At 38.9% G+C, this 20,480-nt stretch overlaps 1 protein-coding gene across 1 annotated transcript in view; it reads left to right on the top strand.

Annotated features, from left to right (window-relative positions):
- The first annotated feature begins 896 nt into the window (after window positions 1-896).
- tpcn2 (two pore segment channel 2) overlaps window positions 897-20,480 on the top strand; it is a 34,656-nt gene continuing 15,072 nt past the window's right edge. The window contains exons 1-18 of the mRNA XM_032561462.1: window positions 897-1,302; window positions 6,394-6,449; window positions 6,935-7,011; window positions 7,613-7,790; window positions 7,917-8,033; window positions 9,077-9,183; window positions 14,978-15,050; window positions 15,647-15,746; window positions 15,824-15,889; window positions 16,006-16,070; window positions 17,156-17,247; window positions 17,476-17,557; window positions 18,220-18,309; window positions 18,400-18,519; window positions 18,603-18,662; window positions 19,284-19,412; window positions 19,880-19,926; window positions 20,234-20,333. Coding sequence (XP_032417353.1) covers window positions 1,158-1,302; window positions 6,394-6,449; window positions 6,935-7,011; window positions 7,613-7,790; window positions 7,917-8,033; window positions 9,077-9,183; window positions 14,978-15,050; window positions 15,647-15,746; window positions 15,824-15,889; window positions 16,006-16,070; window positions 17,156-17,247; window positions 17,476-17,557; window positions 18,220-18,309; window positions 18,400-18,519; window positions 18,603-18,662; window positions 19,284-19,412; window positions 19,880-19,926; window positions 20,234-20,333 — 1,704 coding nt within the window. The 5' untranslated portion in view covers window positions 897-1,157. The remainder of the gene's footprint in view (window positions 1,303-6,393; window positions 6,450-6,934; window positions 7,012-7,612; window positions 7,791-7,916; window positions 8,034-9,076; window positions 9,184-14,977; window positions 15,051-15,646; window positions 15,747-15,823; window positions 15,890-16,005; window positions 16,071-17,155; window positions 17,248-17,475; window positions 17,558-18,219; window positions 18,310-18,399; window positions 18,520-18,602; window positions 18,663-19,283; window positions 19,413-19,879; window positions 19,927-20,233; window positions 20,334-20,480) is intronic.

Raw genomic sequence — 20,480 nt, forward strand, 5'->3', positions numbered from 1 at the left:
ATTTAATAGCAACTGATTATTTGATTTTAAAATTCTGAACACTGTGTACTTTCTGGGAGCCAACCCATTTTAAACTTTAGAAGTTGTTAAAAGAATCTTAAAATCTATCTGATATAAAACAGGTAGCAAGGTTAAACATGCCAATATTGCCCTTATATGTTTAGGAATGGGGGGTGGCTGCTGGGAAAAAATATTTATAGCTGTAATTTTAGAGTTGTGCCGCTCAGAATATTACAGCAACTCTGATACTTTAGTTTTGATTACCGGTAGTTCTGTTTCCAGACTTTTGCGTTTAATTGTTGCTGTTTGGACAATTACAATCCAGTTTCTGGATGAAGTGCAACTGGAGGATTTTTACTTCTATTTTTGGACATTTGTACATATATTTTCAAATGGGAAAAGCTGATTAGCATCTCAAAACCTCAAACAATACCTCAACTGTGATACCAAGTTACGGTGAAAAGGAGGCTTTATGGATACAGAGCAGGACCAGAGGAAGTTCAGACCATCTCTTCCATCCATCATGATGACCAAGGATCATATCGCAGACTCCAACGTCTGCCGGCTTTCTAACCGTACACCAGAAAGAAATGTAAAGAGGAATGGTTTAACCGTTTTAACCAGGTAAGATGACTGAGGAGTGGTCCACATTAACAAAAGCTTAAAGAACCACAACCAGTCAATTATCAGAAAGATTCAAATTCCAACTCTAATTCCACTCCTTCATTTGGCCAATGTTCCGAAAAACCCAAGTAAGTTAGGCGGTAGATCTCTGACTTGCAGGCTTTTATATTTTTCAAATGTGTCCTTGTACATATGTATCCTTGTGTTCCTGGTATGTGTGTAGTGTTGCGGTGAGCCCGATTCGGTCCAGCAGTTCAGTGAATGTATTGTGGGGGTTCAGCTACCTCTGCGGTCCGAACCGAGCCGGGCTGCTGGAGGTGGAGTCCAAGCTTTACCCAAACTTTAGGACGGGGCGGTACAGGGAGGAACAGCACAGAGACTTCCTAAAAACAGGTTCCTGTCGTCTGCTCACGCATGTTGTTCTTCCTCAAGTTCTAAAACTCCAGCAAGAACCGAACTCGTCCAGACCTGGACCCGTAATTTTCACTCTGGCCGCTAATGAACGTTTGCCTTACCAGTTCTAGACCTCCTGGATGGAGACAGACCGTCTGCTGACCGGGGCTGAGGACCAACACAGCGGGGACTATGGCTCTGGCCCGGCCAGAAGCGGCGGAGATTCGCGGGGCAGCAGGCGGATGTCTTACTCTACTGCTGGGGACTACTGCCGTTTGGACGGAGGTACGAGACAGCAGGGTGACAATGTGAGGTCTCTTGGTTATTGTCCTGGTATCAGCAGGTTATTACAGTAGATCGAAGTTGCAGTTGACTTTAGTTACAATGTCATGTTTCCAGAAGCGATATGAAATAACATGTTGTGACTTCTCATGTTTTCACTGCACTGACCTCGAATAGACTCTTAGTACGATTTGGACTTGATGAATATCCTGGTGTGACATCATATTCTCAGGTGAACGCGTTCGATCTCAGTAGAGGGGCCACATGTGGGAAGCTGAATTCATTTTGAAACTTTCCCTCCTTTCTGTGTTGCTCTTGCTTGAAAACCTTTAAATGTTTTTCCTCAGACGTTTGGATTAAAATCAATGCTGAACATTGTTGTTTTCCCAAAAAGCCACTACTCAAATGTCATTCACTAAAGACAAACACTTTTATCATAGCTGCTTTCAGTAAAACTCTGGCTTAGTGTTAGATGAGCCTGCTTTTCACAATTCATCTTTTTAGGCTGTGATAATTGAAATTAGAAGCCGTCTTGTTTCCAACTTTTAGCAGTCATAATAAAAACAAATAACCAGAACCTGGCTGAATATGTGAAATAAAATAGCTGTGGAACAAATAAACTAGATTGCACCATTTCTAACTGGATCACAGAAAAGAAGACAATAGTCATTGTTCAGTTAACTGCACTTTATTGAAACCTGAAACCTACATTGTTCTTTGGCCAAAGTCCTCCTAAGTTTTTACTTCTATAAAGCATCTCTGGCACGTCATAAGAACTCTTGTAATAGTAAATTAGTAGCTCAACGATGGACAGAATGTCAAGACAAACTGAAGCATGTCACTTGTCGGTCTCCATTGACCAATAAGTTGTGTGTTTTGTTGTTGTGACCTGGTGCCTATCTGGAGCAGAGATGAGGAAAACACCTTCAACATGTCAACCAATTAGTGAAAACATAGAAGACATAAAACATATTTTTTTATTACCTAAAAGTGGGATATTATGTAAAATAGATAACTGGTTTGAGCTTTATTGTGTTTTAATGTTAGTTCCTTGTCAAACACATTCCTGGAGTGTGGCCTCGATTTTTTTTATGCATGTTAACGAATCCTTTTTTCTCCAATGGCAAACATTTCTATGCTTTACACCACTGCATCCGACACTTTGGATTGCTCTTGGTGTATGGCTTGGATGCAGCTGCTCCACCATGGAAACCCATTCCATGAAACTCTCTGTGCACTGTCCTTGAGCTAATCTGAAGGCCACATGAAGTTTGGAGGTCTTCAGTGATTGGCTCTGCAGAAAGTTGTCGACCTTTTTGCACTATGCGCTTCAGCATCCGGTGACCATGCTCTGTCAGTTTACATGACCTACAACTTCATGGCTGAGTTGCTGTCATTACCAAACACTTCCATTTTCTTATAATACAGCTGACAGTTGACTGTGGAAATTTCACGGCTAGATTTATTGCATAGGTAGGATCCTATCACAGTTCCACGCTGGAATTCACTGACCTCCTGAGAGCAAGCCATTCTTTCACAAATGTTTATAAAAACAGTCTGTATGCCTATCAGACTGTTTCTATACACTTGTGGTCATGGAAGTGATTAGAACACCTGATTCCAATCATTTGAATGGGTCAGCAAATACTATTGGCAATATAGTGTAATTACTAGTGCCATTTTATAGTTCTGTGTGCCTAGAAAGTGCATAATACTACCTCTTTAAAATGCTTTTTTTCCACACTCAGGAGTAAATTAAGCACAGTATTTTCAGAAAACAAATATAGATTTTTGCAGAGTTTTGTCAAGTTTCTGTAAATCGTTGCAGATGCAAAACATTAAAAGTTCCTGTTAGCCTTAACAGAAGAAACACATACAATCCCCCAAATGTTGGGTTGACTGTTTACTTTTTCCTTGGCTTAGAAAATATTTTGTGTTAATTTTCTGAAATAAGAACAGGACATTTTCTCAGTTTAATTGATGTAGCTGGATGGTAAGGTTTTAGCTCATTATGCAATGTATATGAAATAAGGTGTATAGAAGGAGGATACTGTGCGTAGTATATAACATTTGCATTCAGAAGTTTATTTGCTTGCTGTTTCTTAGAACGACCTGACGTCAGTGACTGACTCAGTCTAAGCCCATTTTAACAGTCATCTGCACTGGCAGGGATCTCCACTTAACTTAACCTGACCTATCATGCATATTTCATGGCTGGTAAGGAAATGACAGAAGCCAAACAGGCACAGGGAGAAGCCCCTCCACACTGAGCTACGATACTGATGCATCCCACGCACAAATCTTCTTATGACTAACTAAATTAAAGCAGCAGGAATGTTTTCTATCATTCAATATTTTGCTCTTAAGACTTAAAAGCTATACTTTACTGGAACTTTACAAATATAGAAAGTTGATATGTAAACTTTGTAAAGGTTCAATAAAGAAATTTAAATATTATGAGGTGAGGAAACAAAAACTAGTCTCCACAGTATTTCATAAAATTGCTGCCATTACAAAATGTTGCTGTATTGTCAGCGGTTGTCGCTGAAGCTCATGGTGTTGCTGGGGTTGTGTGTGACTTTGTCACTTCTGCAGAATAAAAAGTTCTGCTGCATATGTCTGTCCCAGGTACTGGCTGCTCCTTCAGAGGCACCCATAGCCAACCTGATACACCCTGCTGTGAGTCAGCAAACCACGTTGTGAATTTTTGACTCATGTAGCTGGAACAATTGAAGTCACTAAACAAACATCTGACTGAAGTGTGCCGATTGTTTTTTGTGTTTCAAACAGCAGTTTCTGCTCTAAGGTTTCTTAACTCTAATAAACTCCACCTGAATGCAACAGAGTTTATTAAAGTTTATTAAAACTACTTTATTAACCCCAAAGGGGTATTAGGCGGACCAAAGCAAGTTGGTTTTAAAGTCTAGTTAAACTGAAGCAGGAAGAATGCTTAAGACATGCTGTGATCTCAGATCATTATAGTTGAGACACAGTTCTGATCACCTTAAACTTACAGGAGGTCTAAGGTGATCTTCTATGGGTCACCTTATGTGTGTGCCTGTACATTAAGGTGTAGCTTAATGTACAGACACACACTCTCGCTTAAGGACAATTTAGAGAGACCAACCAACCAATAACTAACAGTCATGTTTTTGGACTTGGGGAGGAAGTCAGAGTATCCAGAGAGAACCCACGCATGCACAAGGAGGACATGGTTAGTCCATGCAGAAAGACCCCTGGTCAATATTCAAACGCAGAATCTTCTAGCTGCAGAGCAACAGTGTGAGAAAGATGCTACCACTGAGTGAGAAAATACAATAAAAGTGATCAACAGTGACATCGGTTCTCCAAAACAAAAAAAAGTTTTGCTTTTAGTTAATAATGGTTCCTTTATGATCTGCAATAATAGTGGAAAAAGTTACATAATTTTCTGAAATTACAAAGAGAATGAGTTTATCTAAGAAAAACAGAAAATTTCTTAAAAAGGTCTTAAGCCTAGCAATAGCTCGAAATTTCTTAAAAGTAAAACACTTTGAACATTTCATAGAAGTGATCTTCAGATTCATTGTTTATTTCAAACACAAGAACAATAATCTTACAACATTTGGGCAATTAACAATATATTTAAGTCCGATTATCCTGAAATTTTGCCTGTCGCTGTTTGAAAGGAGTGATGTGATCAATGGTTTGCTCATTAAAGTCATTAGCTTCTTTTCCAGCTAATGACTGGAAAAGAAGCTCCAGTCATTAGCTGGAAGCAACGGCTCAGGTCTCAGTTCACTGAGACCTGAGCCGTTGCATTCCACAAGAACAACTTCATTCCTGTTAGAATGGACAAACGGCATCAGTTATAATGGGAGGAGTAACAAAGATGTTCAACAATATAACAGTCTCAGATTTTGACTGGAGGTTTATCTCTGGAGAACCTGATGCCGCCCTTGAATTCAAGATTCTCACAAATGAGGGAAAGTTCTGACTTGTGTTGAGCCTTTTTTGACTGTAGATTTCACTCACAGTTTCATTCAGAGGTTAATAGATATAGTCAATATAAAATACCAAATTTTCTCCAGAGAAAAATTATTTTCTTCCAATCCAATTGTTAACTTTATTAATTCCAAATTTATTATCCCATTATCATTCAACTTGCATTTAGTTGGAAGATAGCTCATCAAGTTGACAAAATTGAGCTACTTCACAATCCATTAGGCAGTCAATCAAGTTTACTTGTATAGCACGTCAGCAACAAGGCACTTCAAAGTGCTTTACATTGTAACAACATCCATCCATCCATTTTCTGGGGATGGGAGGGGTTCTGGTGCCGATCTCCAACTAACGTTCCGGGCGAGAGGCGGGGTACACCCCGGACAGGTCGCCAGTCTGTCGCAGCATCGTAACAACACAAAACTAAAAAGTCATAAAAGACGCAATACAGATAATAATTGATAAACCAGTGACAACACTACATTGTGACAAGTGCCATTATGAAAATTATTAATACACATCAAATATGTTGGTGAACGTTCCATTTATTATGGTTCAAAAGTAATTCTTAGCATCCAAATAGTTTCTGTTATAAACTTTGTGCTTCAGTCTAATCCAGCTGGCAGAAAAATTCTCATCTGGATCCTACAGTGGGATTCTCACTTTGGAAGGAGTAGAGCTCTAACGTCCAGAGCTGTGACAGACTGGGGTTTGGGAAGGCAGAGCACTCTCATAAAAATGAAAGAAGCATTTGTTCATCAGAACTTTTTATGTTTAAATAATAAGTGAAAGGTTAATGGAATTAGTGGCTTCATCTTGGAGAATCACAGCTAAACAGAGTTGCTCTGAGCCAGGAGGAGCATTAAGGGTAAAAACAGTATACACAGTCCCACGTGAGGACTAAAGTATGACCATCTGATCATCTCCATCTTCAGATACTTTTTTACTTACTGTTTTATCTATTTTGATGTTCCCAGCTTGTTCCAAAAAGCATATTCTTGAATTCAACATGCTGCATTGACTGACAGCAGCTCCTGACCAATGTTAGCTGTCTGCATGTTTTTTGCTCCTCAGACTGAATTTTGATGGTTCTGCTGTTTTTGTTCATCTCAGATGATGAGGACCTGTACATCCAGCAGGCAGTTGTTTTTATTGAAGATGCCATCCATGTGAGTGTACTCAAAGATGATTAATTTCTTTTTAATTTGAAAAGGTTAAAAAGACTAATGTTGTTCTGCTCTCCAGTCCACCTAGGTGTAATATATTTATAAGGGCTTGCTCGTCAGGTTGCACAAAGTGAAACATTTTTGTATTGGAAAAACAGTTTTTCTTTTCTAATGTTGTATATGGCATACAGCACACTTTATCCACCTTCCAGTCTATCATCAGCAATGGAGGAGGATGCATGCACCCAAACATCTGCTTGAAGCAGATGTTGCCGTATATAAGGAGCTTTTTTGTAAAGCTAAACACATTAATGCCCAGTGCTAAAAGTAGATTTATTTTGATATACACTGTTGTAGAGCAAAGCTTGATGGTTGTGTATCAGACATTATTTTTCTTCCTCCGATTGATTTTAACAGCTTTTTTCTTTGTTGCAGTTTTTAGTTCAAAATGGTTCACTGCTGTATTGATAAAGTCTGCCTGTTTTCAGTACCGCTCCATCAACCACCGGGTGGATGCCGGGTCTCTTCGTCTCTATCGATGGTACTACTCAAGAATATGCCAATGGTGAGTTTGCACTTTTCACCAGCTTTGACTAATATTTAAATTGGTTTAATGTTCTGAAACACTGAAGTGTGACAAACATGCAAAAAAAAGAAAAGAAAAAAAAGAAGGAACTCAGGAAGGGGGCAAACATTGTTTCACACCACCATAAAGGAAAATGAAGAGATTGTGCACACTCCGCTGGAGTTGGAAGTAACGAAGCATAACTCAACTTTTTGGGAGTGTTGGCATCACCAGGTGTCGACATCACCACATCCTCTGAAAGTAGGATGGAACACTCCGCTTACAGAGCAGGGAGTGTCCCATCTCTGCTCTGTAAGCATCTCCAAGCATCTCCGTCACAAATTTCAGCTGGAAACTGTGTCTGGATAAGGAGCATGGTTCCTGCTCCTCATCCAATGCACCAATGTCCTCCACCAGAGTCGAAGACGTCATTGAGACTGCTGAGAAATACACTAACCCTACCTCACATATTCCAAATAACCAAAATATATCATCATCGTATCATTTTTCATCTGTATGAACAATTTAATATCTGAAATATAAATGGAACAATGACCCAATGCTACATAAACCAACATTTCCCCATTTGTCCCTCTCCTAGGATCTTGGGCACCATCATTGCAGTTGTGCTGTTATTGGCGTTTGTAGAACGTCCTTCCTCCCTGTCCATCTCTTCAGATCCCCGCCACCAATCCAACCGATGGGAACCTCCCTGTGGTGCCCCAGAGAGTGTCGAGATGCTCTGTCTCTTCATCTTCTGCCTGGATCTTGCTGTCAAAGTAAAGAGAAGATCTCAAAACATTTTTTGAGAACCCAAAGTTTCTGACATGCACTTTGCCACTGTTGCCTGATTCTTTTCTTTGAATTGTTTGTTTAAAGTTTCATGTTGCCTGTCTTCTTGTCAGAGCTACCTGATTGGCTGGGAGGAATTCAGGAAGAGCAAATGGCTGATCAGCTACACTGTAGTCATTTGTGTTTCTGTCGTTGACTGGGTGCTCTCTGTCAGCATGGAGTGTGATGAGGTAAGACTCACACTTTACTCTCTGAACTCTGAACAGTAATATGTTCATGTCTAAATGAAGAGTGGGTTTGCTATGATGTACAACATGAAATGGAAGGGCTGCTATCAGTTTATTACAATGATTATCTAACATACAACTTCAGTGATTTTCTCCTCCACAATTATTTGGTTAGATGTCCATCAGCAAGTTTCAGAGAAGCCAGACACGGTTTTAGCCAACAACAACACTGTTTATTTTTTAATCGAGATGTTACATACTCTCATTTTACACACAATCAAAATTATTTCAAAACGATTTAAAACAAGGCCATTTCAGAAGCCCAATGTAGCTTGTTTTATTCACCCCAAAAGTGTTTTTTATATGTGCTGGGATCATTGTTCTCTTGGAATTGAGTTGAAGTTTAAATCATGCAGGGGAAGTTCAATAATCTGGAGGTAGACCTCTTTCTTCATTAGTCTATACACTTTTTGTAAAGCACCAATAAAAATAGCAACTGAACAAGCAAACAACTTGTTGCTACCATCAGCAAGCTTGATAGTTAGTACAGTATTACGTTTGAAAGCATCATGTAGTGGGGGTGGTATGCTTTTTACCATACCACTAACAACCCGTTAGTGTTCCACCAAAGGGTTATTCTGTAATAGGGTAAGGATTTTTTGGATGTCACAGAAAAGGAATTAAAGTCATATAGCTAAAATAGTATAGCTGTTGTTGCTCCTTGCGACAGACTGGCGACTTGTCCAGGGTGTACCCTGCCTTTCGCCCAAAACGTTCGCTGGAGATAGGCACCAGCACCCCTCCTGACCCCACTAGGGACAAGGGTGTACAGACAATTGATGGATGGATGGATGTTGTTGCTCCATAGACCTAAACATAAAAGTATAAACTGTAAGATTAGACAAAATAGACATTCACAGTGGTCTATGTGCCATCACCTCAGATAACATGGGATACTTATCAGGTTGGATAGCAGGTTTCTTGGCATAAAATGTACATTTCTTTGATTTTATTTTGAAAATACCTTCTCCTTCTTTATTATTCAGAAATTGAGAGTACGACGGCTTGTCCGGCCATTCTTCCTTCTGCAGAACTCCTCCCTTATGAAAAAGACACTGAAATGCATCAAGAGAACCCTACCTGAGATTGCTAGGTAGGTGAATCATGTTACTTTGTAGATAAACATTTGTAGATGACTCAAGTGTAAGCACGGTTACCGGATCTAAAGCTTAAAATTCACAGAGGCTTTGTAGTTTTACCAGTTGGTAACTGCTTCCCCCCCAAAAAACATAAGAACGTTTGATAATGTGACTCGATAATTATGTGCAATAACAATAATGTTATTGACAATACTTATACACCAGCTATAGAGTCTTAAAAAGACAAGCTCAATAAAATAAAATTAAAATATATATCATTTGTTTGCACCTCAGTTAAATCAGCCTAAATGTACCTTAGTCTGAACATTTTTTTAGTAAAGTCTGCAGCTTGGTGCAGTATTTTGATTTGCTGGTTGGGATTGGTTGTTATTCATCTAAGTGAATGCAATAGTTACAAGGAATATTCGGATTGGATGAAAAAGATCTGTCTGTTTTACAGATCACGGCAGGTGATGTGGTTCATTAACATGTACTTGTTATAGACTGTTGTTTTTTAATGCACACATGCACATTTTGTACTTTTTTTTAAACGTACAAGTTTCCTTTGTAGTTATTGGATGACAGTAAGTATTCTTTCTCTTTTTAATTTTTCAGAGAAATTAAAAAGAAAATAAAAAGTTAAATTAACCAACATAGGAAAAAAAAATCAATTTTCCAAGCCAAAGCTATAATTTTTTTTTGCAGATTTAGATCATTTTAGCAAATTTTGATTTGCTTAAATTACGCTTCTCAGGTTATAAAGCTAATAGGGACAATTTAGGATCCAGTGAAATGTGCTTTGAGAGATTTTTTTCAATTAATATCTTTCACCTCTTTCCAAAACGCATTGATTTGTCTACATTTCCACATGCAGTGTATAAAAGCCCCTTGGGTGTGCCGTGGTGGCGTAGTGGTTAGCGCGACCCGTATTTGGAGGCCTTCAGTCCTCGACGCGGCCGTCGCGGGTTCGACTCCCGGACCCGACGACATTTGCCGCATGTCTTCCCCCCTCTTCTTCCCCGTTTCCTGTCAGCCTACTATCATATAAGGGACACTAGAGCCCACAAAAGACCCCCTGGAAGGTTAAAAAAAAGTCCCTTTAGAATTACACTTTATGCAAAAATCTGGGATGTTAGATTTATTTAAATGCACAGGCGTAACATATAGGTGCATTAGCCAATGTCCAGCTATCTATAGACATTGTGTGGATTTTAGTGCAGACCCTTTCCCGATCTTGCTCACTAATAGTTTGTCAGGTTTAAACACCTATTGAGACAGATTAAACAAACACAAGAAAGACAAGAGAGTCAGATTCTTTTGTACTCGCGAGGAGAACAGCCAGAGATATGTTTTCAGTCACACATCTCTTCCGTTCTGAAAACATATGTGTCCGTTCTCCCTTTTTATTGCTGTTAGGATCCCTGTTACAGAGAGCGTCTCAAAGGGGTGGGGAAAACACTTCAATCACATAATTGCAACGCAAATGCTAGTCACTAACAAAACACATGGTATCTACACACTAGATTATTCTGTTCCAGACACAGGGTAAAACAGAGCAAGTTGTACGTCTTCACAGCGACGGTTTTATAGCTATCTAACAGGTAAAGGATGCAGAGGTTTCTGCTGAGCGATAACCCTGTTGAAAACAGTTGTCTCTGCTCTTCCTCAGAGAGGCCTTCTGAGAAAGGAATCAAAGTAATTCAACAACACAGAAACATTCTTTATGCTAAGATGAAACAAATAAAGGCATTTAGGACAAGAACATTATAAAGGCTCATGAAACAACAAATATTTGATAATAATATATACAATTTACCTAACATTTCCCCCCTGTTTATCACATATTTGTTCCAATTCTCATATCCCTCCAAAACAGCCACTTCAAACGATTTCCAGCCAGGAGTTCATTTTTAGGAGCACATATATGCTTACACTCAGGGACCATACTCAGTCCAAAGGTTAGGATCTGGATACAGGTCAGGAGAATCCTCATCAGAGTATTCTTTGTCAGTCTCAGGATCTTTGACTAACAAAGGATACATCTGTGCCATCCGGTCCTCCATGGGAGAGATTGCTGTGGTAATGAGACGGTTAAACAAGGAACGCAGACAAGGAATACAACAACATCCACACAAGGTTAGAATGGCAGCAAAGACTGCAATTGATACTAAGACAGAGGACACAAGGGTTCGGTACTTTCCAAAAACATCCATCCATGCATCCCACATGGAAGTATTCACTCCAGAGAGTTCTTTCATTTTGCCATTAAAGGTACGGAGCCCCACAATGGCCTTCGTCAGGCTCCCATCAGCTGCTGTGTTGTTTGGCGGAAATGCACCTTTCTCCAAAGATGTCACACACACACACACCCACACACACACACCCACACACACACACACCCCGCTTTTCAGCTAGCAGCATGTCAAGAGCTATGCGGTTTTGGAAAGCCATCAGTGAGGTAGCGGCCAGCTGCTCATGAACCGCCTCGAAACCAGCCTGTGTCCAGTCGCCCAGTTTTTGTACGTTGTAATGGATATAATTAATTCTGTCTACGTTTTTGTTTACCGTACACCACCAACAAATTGTAGATTGGTCATTATTATTTTTCCATGTTAGCTCTCATTTCTGTAAACGATGCCCTTCTGTGGCAAAATGCTAGATAAAGTGTGTATTAGAGTTTTTTTTTTCAGACATAGGATAGACAGATACTGGTAGTAATAAAGAAACTAATGCACAAAACTCTGTTACCTTTCGAGGTAACCTATCAAAAAGTCTATCATCACCGCACCACCACCAAACATCTGCACGAGAAACAGGGTTAAAAACATTGTTTACAGAGATAACAGTAGTACACATAGTACCTTAAAGATTTCCCAATCTTTTCCCGGTCCCAGTTATGTTAACACATGAGAAGTTGGAGCTATCTTCCTAGAAAAAAAAGGTTTCTTTTCATCTGCTGCTGTAAGGGGAAATATTGAATCATAAATCACACAGGTGCTATTATGTTTAGTTTTAGTCATTACTTCTAATAGACATTGTTTTGTAATGGTTGCTGGAGTCACACGAAGTAGAGGCATTGGTTCCATACATACTACACAATACAACAGTTGTTCCCTGATGAAAACACAAAATAAAAACAAAAACAACATATTTACTCACCATTTCATTAAATGTGCAAGCTTGTTCAGCTCCTAAAGACACTACAGGGTTGTGGACAATCTTCGCCAGTTTTGAGATGACTAAACTATTTGGTTTAGCCCCCTTTGTACGCTGGGCTTTGCCCTGTAGGTCGGTGAGTGTCCCAAGCTGCTTTTTCTACTTTTGAAATGAAATGACCTTTTTGCAGTGGGTGTAAAATGTACCCAAGTCGATATTTCTGCTATTTTTTTTTTTTTACAGCAGTGGGGTGTAGTCAGCAACACCTGACTACAAAAAGTTTTTTTTTTTTTCTTTCTTAGTATAATGTTGATGTATCTGTCCTACCATCCCGCCTGTTGAGACATGCGAAACGCCGTGGCTCAATATTGCCGCCCATTTATACAGATTTTTTGGTAGGATAGGTTTATTTGCAGGTCATTTATAGATATTGTTATGTTTATTGTGTATAATATTGCTAGTGTTATTATTAGTTGAAATACGCCACCTTGTGGTCACTTTAAGTTATTGTTTAAGTTAATAGTAGAAGAAGAATATGAACAGGAAGTGCTTTGCCCAGAATCAATGGCCGCTCCACACTCCTCCTAGTTCTTTCTTGGTGTTTGTTAAAGCATTGTCTTTTCACAAAAAAAAGGAAGGAGAAGAAAATTATTGAACTATCACTGAAGTAAACTTTATTAACCAGTCATCGCCGTCAGGATTTTCTTCATCTTTCAAGATTGTTTAGCTGTTTGGATAGCTAGTGCGAGTATCTAGTGAGGCCAATAACAGATATCATCTTCTATTTTTGCTCCATTTTTTATCCAAAATCTTTTTTTTTGCCTGGCAGGTGATAAGAATGTCATATTTGTCTGCAATAGTATTGCTGAGACCGCATGTGGTACTTTTAATGTTAATGGATGGGACAGAACTATAGGAGCACTAATTTCTACTGCCATAGAAGCGCAATAACAGCTCTCACACAGTGGGATAAGGCGCACGCCACACTATCAAGTTTAGAAGAGAAATATGCTATCGGTCTCATTTTATCACCATGTTGTTGAACCAGTACAGAGGTCATAAAATGACCTTTACAATCCACCATATAAGAACATTATAAAAGCACATGAAACAACAAATATTTGATAATAATATATACAATTTATCTAACATAGTTGATTCCAGTTCATAAGCTTATTACTTGAATTCTCTGTTGTATTAGAGATCAGTACATTACAAAAGTCTGAAATAATGCTTTTTCTTGACTTATTCCTAATCATAAATTTTTCAAGCAATGTAAAGGAAGGCTTGTTAAGATTACTGCAAATTGCTTTAACAAAGTTTCTTGGTTGAAGAAATTTAAAATAATGCTTTTTATCGAGCTTGAACTTGGTCTGTAACTCTAACAATCACAGAAATATATCAGAATTGAATGAGTAAAGGTCACCAATACTTTTTAAGCCTAGCAATAGCTCGAAAGTTCCATCTGGCTTACACTGTTATTTTTAATTCTGTTTTTACACGTGTGACTCCACATGCTTTGATTGCCTGTCACTTTTCTGCTGTCACAATGGAATTTCCACACTGTGAGACAACAAAGGAAGTGCAGAAACAAAGCCAGAATATGGATTGAGTGAACATTTGAGAGATAAATGCACACTACACATAATTCTTTGTTCACAAAGAAATATGTGCTCAGATTAGTCTCTCTGCAATCAATGTAAACCTCTATAAATGTAACAAACTCAGACTTAAATCTAGGTTCATAGTTGGTCCATTGGACTGTGTGCAAAGGAGGCATGCACCTATCTCGCTTTTAGAGGTCTGTTTTGAATTAGTTAAGCAACAGTGAGGCTTTTATACTTGACATGTACCTTGGTTCAGTATTCTCCAAAAAGAAAAAAGACAGCCCTCATAATCACGTAAATACCAATACAGACGAACCTGTTCTGCAAGAACACCTTCCAAAAAAAACATTTTGAGTGAGAAGTGACGCTGCGTCAGCACTAAAAGTTAATGAGCTGGGGTGGGGACAAAGTTCAGTGTGACAGCTATATTCCTACCATAACTAGAATTCGCTGTCACTATTGCTGGTGTATTACTGGTGTAAAAGTACCAGTAATACCAGGCCGCCAGACTTTACTTGATACTTATCTAATATCACGTTCAATGATAGATGTTTGAAAAAGACAGCTGTTTTTTCAAAAGTCTATTCTGACTTTATATTGATTTTCATTTTAATAACTGCATTTATACCTAACCTTAATATTTAGGAATTTACCCTATTCCTAAATATTACCCGTATTTTACTAACCCTAACCCTATCTAAAACATTAATTCACACCATACCTCTAAGCCTAACTGGTTGAGCTTAGTACAGTTGAAAAAAGTAAGGATCAGAAAAATGTCCTCAGTATCCAAAAATGATCTCTCTTTGTTGGCTAAAAAATGTTCAGTTCTCAGTATGTACAAGCACACACTCAGGGTTACTGAATGTATGTACAGCATCTAGCAGGAGTTACAGGCCAAGTTCAAATGGAGTCATGTCTCAGTATTACATGCAGTATTGTTGGAGCCGTGTTGTTGCATTGTTTCTGTTGGTGAAAAGTCAGAGGATTAGTACTGGATCCTACAACCCTTCTGTTAAACCTGGAACTGTTCCTTTTTTTACAGTGTGATTCTGCTGCTTGCTCTGCATCTCTGCCTCTTCACCATGATCGGCATGCTGCTGTTTGCTAAAAATGCAGTGAGTTCATGTCTTTGTGGTCACACCTGTTTGTGTGTAATTATGTGCTATGACATTATTGACAATACTTAAACACCAGCTGTAGTCTTAAAAAGGTAAACACAATAAAATAAAATTAAAATAAATAATATAATTATTTTGCATTTCAGTTAAATCGTAATAAATAATCAGCCTAAATGTTCCTAAATCCGAACATTTTGTTTAGTAATGTATGCAGCTTTTTGCAGTATTTTGATTTGCTGGTTATGATTGGTTGTTATTTATCTAAGTGACTTCAGTAGTTACCAGGAGTACTCTGATTGGACATATCACAGAGTGAAAATACAGCGCACACTCATCAAAATTGCTTTGTAATTTAACCTGAAGTATTAAGAGATAATCAGAATGGTTTAATAGTGATGTCACAGAGCGACCTCGTATGGACAAAACCCTGAATATCAATTATACTTTAGGTAGTTTAGAAATAAACGTTTTCTTCAGTTCAGCTTAACCTTACTTGGTTTAAAAGCTTCTTATAAAAGCTAAACTGTTTTATCATCATTAACAACCAGTGGATCAAACAGTGCAGCTATTCTGTCTGTGTTACTCTGCTCCAGGATCAAAAGAAGAATGGTGAGTGGGAGTTACATTTCAAGAACCTGACTACCTCCCTAACTTCTCTGCTGGTGCTGCTCACCACAGCTAACAATCCTGATGGTACAGTAAAATCACATCCAATCACGTCTTGTAACTCTAACTGCTTTCACACGGACCAATCATGTTCTCTGTTACAGTCATGATCCCTGCCTATTCCCTCAACCGATGCTACGCCATTTTCTTTATCACCTTCAGTATCATTGGTAAGCAGTGAGGATCACTATGAACAACCAACCAGCTACAAGTAATAGTGATTGCTGAACATTATGACTGTCCCATAGTGCTGAGTTTCAGAAGGAATCTATTTTGCTTCCTGCAGGAACATATTGTCTGATGAACTTGCTGACCGCCATCATCTATAACCAGTTCAGGGGATATTTACTGGTGAGACTGTCTTGATGTATCTGTGAATCAGTAGTTGTGCTTTCAGAGCCAGAAGACGCCATACTGGAATGTTTACACCTAGCGTCACATCACGATTTCTATGACACGTGTTGACACGTGTTGATGCACATGAATGCGGAACACCAGGATGGTGGGTCACGTGGCTTTAGAGAGTCACAACCACAGAGATGGGTTACCTCCGCCTGTGCTAAGCTCCTGCCTTTGGCTCTTAGATTAGCTTTTTACTACATAAATAGTGGCTGTTGTACCAATACTGTTCCCATAGGGGACTGAAAGTATGTCAGTGCATGTATGATGTGTTACAACAGGAAAACTAAGTGTTGTAAGTATTAAGGAGTTACTCTTCATCAGGGGTGCCCAAAGTTGGTCCTCGAGGGCCGGCATGCTGAATGATTTAGTTCTCTCCCTGGTGGTAGTAACATTTTCAGCATGTAAATGTTCTTCTTAGGCCTCTAATGAGCCATCATTGGATCCAGGTGCGTTAGGTCAGGGAAACATGCTGGTTTCCCTGAACTAAAGCCAGCATGTTTTAGTTCAGGGAGAGAACTAAAACATGCAGGATGGCGACCCTCGAGGAGCGGCTTTGGGCACCACTGCTCTACATTATGTTTGATTGAAGGCTGTGTCACACATTCTAATAAAAATCTGCCTCCCAAACAAAGGAAAATATGTCTGACAGTGGAAAACAGCACAGAATAGGTTGGATCATGTGTTCTATGAAGTAGTAGAAAATACACAACCTGTTATTAAAAATACCACAATAAACCATCCGGACATCATGATAAACTGTATGGTCAGTCAGTCCTGCCATCTATTGGAAAGGAACAAGAGATGAGAGAAATGATAGAAAAACTTTCACGTAAACAGAATGTTATAATGAATGTTACTTAGTTCAGTATAGGTGAAGAAAACACAAATGCTTTGGAGCCAGGCCTGGAGGTCAGCCATGTTGGAGTGTTTAGTGTTTAGTTTAGCATAAACAGGTCTGAGATGAGCTAGTCCACCTACTTATCATTAGCACTGCAAACTCAACATGCCAGCTGACTGTTCATGTTTTTGTCCAGATGTCGGTCCAGACATCCATCATTAGGAGACGGCTGGGGATCAGAGCTGCTTTCCATGTCCTTAGCTGTCACAGAGCACAGACAGAAACACAGTAAGACACACACATAATATGTCTTTCTATCTTTACAGGGACCCTTGAATTGACTTCCATTCATTTTTATTGATTTCAAAGGTCTCAGCCTTACTAAACTAAACTCAATTCACACCTTACTGCTAAACCTAACCAATAATTCAAAAACGGGACTTCTTCTCATGGGGCCCAGGCTTTGGTCAGCAGATTTTGCTCACCAACATCCCTTCATGTTTCTTTGTCTCTCAGAGAACTTGTGAGAGTCGATGCTGTGCTTCAGGTGATGTCCAGAGTCAACATGAAGCGCTTCTACAAATCAGCCATGACAGCGGTCAGAGCCAACTTATGTCTGTTCATCTTTATACACACACACACTGAAAACTCTCCCATACTGCCAGCAACAGAGCTTCGTTCTCGTTCAGTACAAGCAGTCATCTGCCATGACCAATTGGGGTTTTGAGAAGACAGAGCAGATACACAAAAAAAGAAACAGATGAACTGATGTAGGATTATTTTAGATGCTCATGAAACATCTAAAATAATATGAAATTGATGGCAGCATTATGCCAATGAATTATGCCAATTCATTGATGGCAGCATTATGCCAGCCGACGTCCTCTTCCAGGAAGAATTTACAACCAAACGGAACGCCAGACCAGGTGTAGGAAAACATCTGAGGGAAAATTTTTTTAAATAACAACAAATAATGTAAATTGGGGATTTGAAGAAGACGAAAGTGAGAAAAAGTGGTCAGTCTGTCCTCCAGCAGCAAACTACAGAAGTAGCTCAGGATAATCTAAGTTAGTATAACTATGTTTTATCAAAAAGGAAAGCTTTAAGCCTAGTCGTGTTCTTCCTTGTTTCTGATCTCATTCTGTAAACTTCATGCTGATCTGATTATGACAGAATGTTGGTGAGAATGTTGCTTCATGAGGTCCTCCTTCTTTTCTGTTGAATATCTTAATGCTTTCATCTGCACATCCAACACGCCAGGCATCGCAGCAGTTTGCAGAACAAGGCTACATGGATCAACAGCAATTCAGGAGGATATTTGATGAACTGGATAAAGATTGTATCAAGGAGGTAGATCTAGAACTACAGACTCATTCTAAACAGTTGTCTGACAACGATTTGTTAAGACGATTGTTTATATTTTCCATGTTTTTGCTGCAGCATCCTCCTTTACCTCAGTATACATCTGCAACGCTGCAAAAACTTCAGGTGGTCTTCAGTCACTACTACCTCACTGTCCTAGGAAACCTGGTGGCACTGGCCAATGTCTTATGCATATGTGTAAGTTCTGCACACCTTTGCACACATCAGCACATACACTACCACAGCAGGTAAATCTGTGATGCAACACTTTTGTGTTTCAGACTATCCTGGTTCTGAACTCTGAAAAGTCAACTGAAGAGAGAGACAACAATGTCTTAGAGGTGAAGATATTTAACAACTCCTTTGTCACAAGATGACAGTTTTCTTAAAATTGACCATAAAACAGGGAACCATGCCGCAACAGTAGTACCCTGGAAAAAAGGAAGTCAGGAATTTAAGATAATGAAAGAAAGGGATATTGGAAGGAATGAGGGATGACTGACATGACTGCAGGAAATGCAAATCAATGCTATTTCAAATATTATCATGTTTCTCTGTATTGGTTTCAGCACTTACAATCATATCTAACAAATTGTGAACTCTTTAATGTCAGTTTTAACGATTAGTCTTTTTTTCTCTCTAGTTAGTATAAAAGGCATGTCAATGTTTGAAGAATAATAAACAATTATAATTCACCCAAAAATACAACCTGTTCAAATGTTCTGCCATTTGCATCAACAAAAATAAAAATAAAGAATATATATGTAAAAATGTGTCCTGGTACCCTGAAGAACTAAATATCCAATCACTCCAGTGTTTTGTTCCTGCCACAACTTAGCCCAGTGCTGATGTTCAGTGAGATATGAATGGATTACATTTTTAAACTTGCATTCCCCTTAAAATTTTTAAGTGGTGGAAAACATAATTGCCACTGACTAACCATTCTCTTAACTCACTGCCAGGTTATCAACCTCTGCTTCATTCTCTTCTATCTTTCTGAAATGAGCGTCAAGATATTTGCCTTTGGATGGAGGGGATACCTATCCTACAGGAGCAACATTTTTGATGGCTTCCTCACCGTTCTGTTACTGGTGAAAACACTAGACCCATTTCTTACTGACTCCTATTCTATTTTATGCCTCTGTTAACCTCTTGTAATGGGTAACAGTGCAATGCTTAGTCAGGGAGCAAGGAGGTTAGAGTAGGCCTTGGGTACAAAAATACTCCCATTAGGTTTCTGTGGAAATCTGACTGTTACCTTTTAGATTAAACCCTTACATACACTATGGGAGCATCTATGTAAGTTTGGGTTGCAAACATGCTTCTGAGTAAAACTTCAGAACCTGTGAATGATGTCATTCAGATCAAACTGATCAGCAAACTCAGAGGCCAGGAGAGTATTTCTGCTGATAGGAAAGTAAAAACTAATAAATTATGACTTGTCTGAAAGTTAGCATTGTTTCTGAAAGATAATTTACATATTACATTTTATTCTTGATATAGGTTTCTTACTTTAAAATTCTCCACTGACCTCACATGTTTGGATTATCCCTTCCAGATCCTACAGATTGCTATATTCATCACCTACAGGCTCCCTTATTCCCAGTAGGTTGGCATGTCTGTTCTATGCATAAAATCTGTGTGTGTGTGTGTGCGTGCGTGTGTGTGTGCATTTGTTTCAACATTTATTAGAATTACACAAAGCTGCCCAACAAATGGTGATTTATAATTCAGTACACCTGTGTGACTGTTCTAAGATATTTCTGTCTATATCTGTACATCAGGTATTCTACATGACCTGGAAGCACTGAGATAAAATGCAGACTTACTTTTATTAATTAGCAGAAATTTCAACCACCTTTGTAATTTATATTAAATGTTGACATCTATTCCACGTTTCCTCTGGACTTAGGGAGCCTTCATCTCGTGGTGTGATGTCTTTGTGGGAGATGGTTCGCCTGGTTAACATGCTGATTGTCTTCCGGTTCCTGCGCATCATCCCAGATATCAAGGTACATACTCGGTGGCTGAATGCTAAAGGAAATGATCTAGAGTGTTTTGACAAACATAAACTACATATCGAAGTTTAGTCGTAGGGATTTTCATTTTAAATATTGTCAGCAGTCTGGCTGCACTAAGCTGTAACACCCAGATGTCTT

This window comes from Xiphophorus hellerii, chromosome 4, assembly GCF_003331165.1.
Source record: "Xiphophorus hellerii strain 12219 chromosome 4, Xiphophorus_hellerii-4.1, whole genome shotgun sequence".
Classification (NCBI taxonomy): domain Eukaryota; kingdom Metazoa; phylum Chordata; class Actinopteri; order Cyprinodontiformes; family Poeciliidae; genus Xiphophorus; species Xiphophorus hellerii.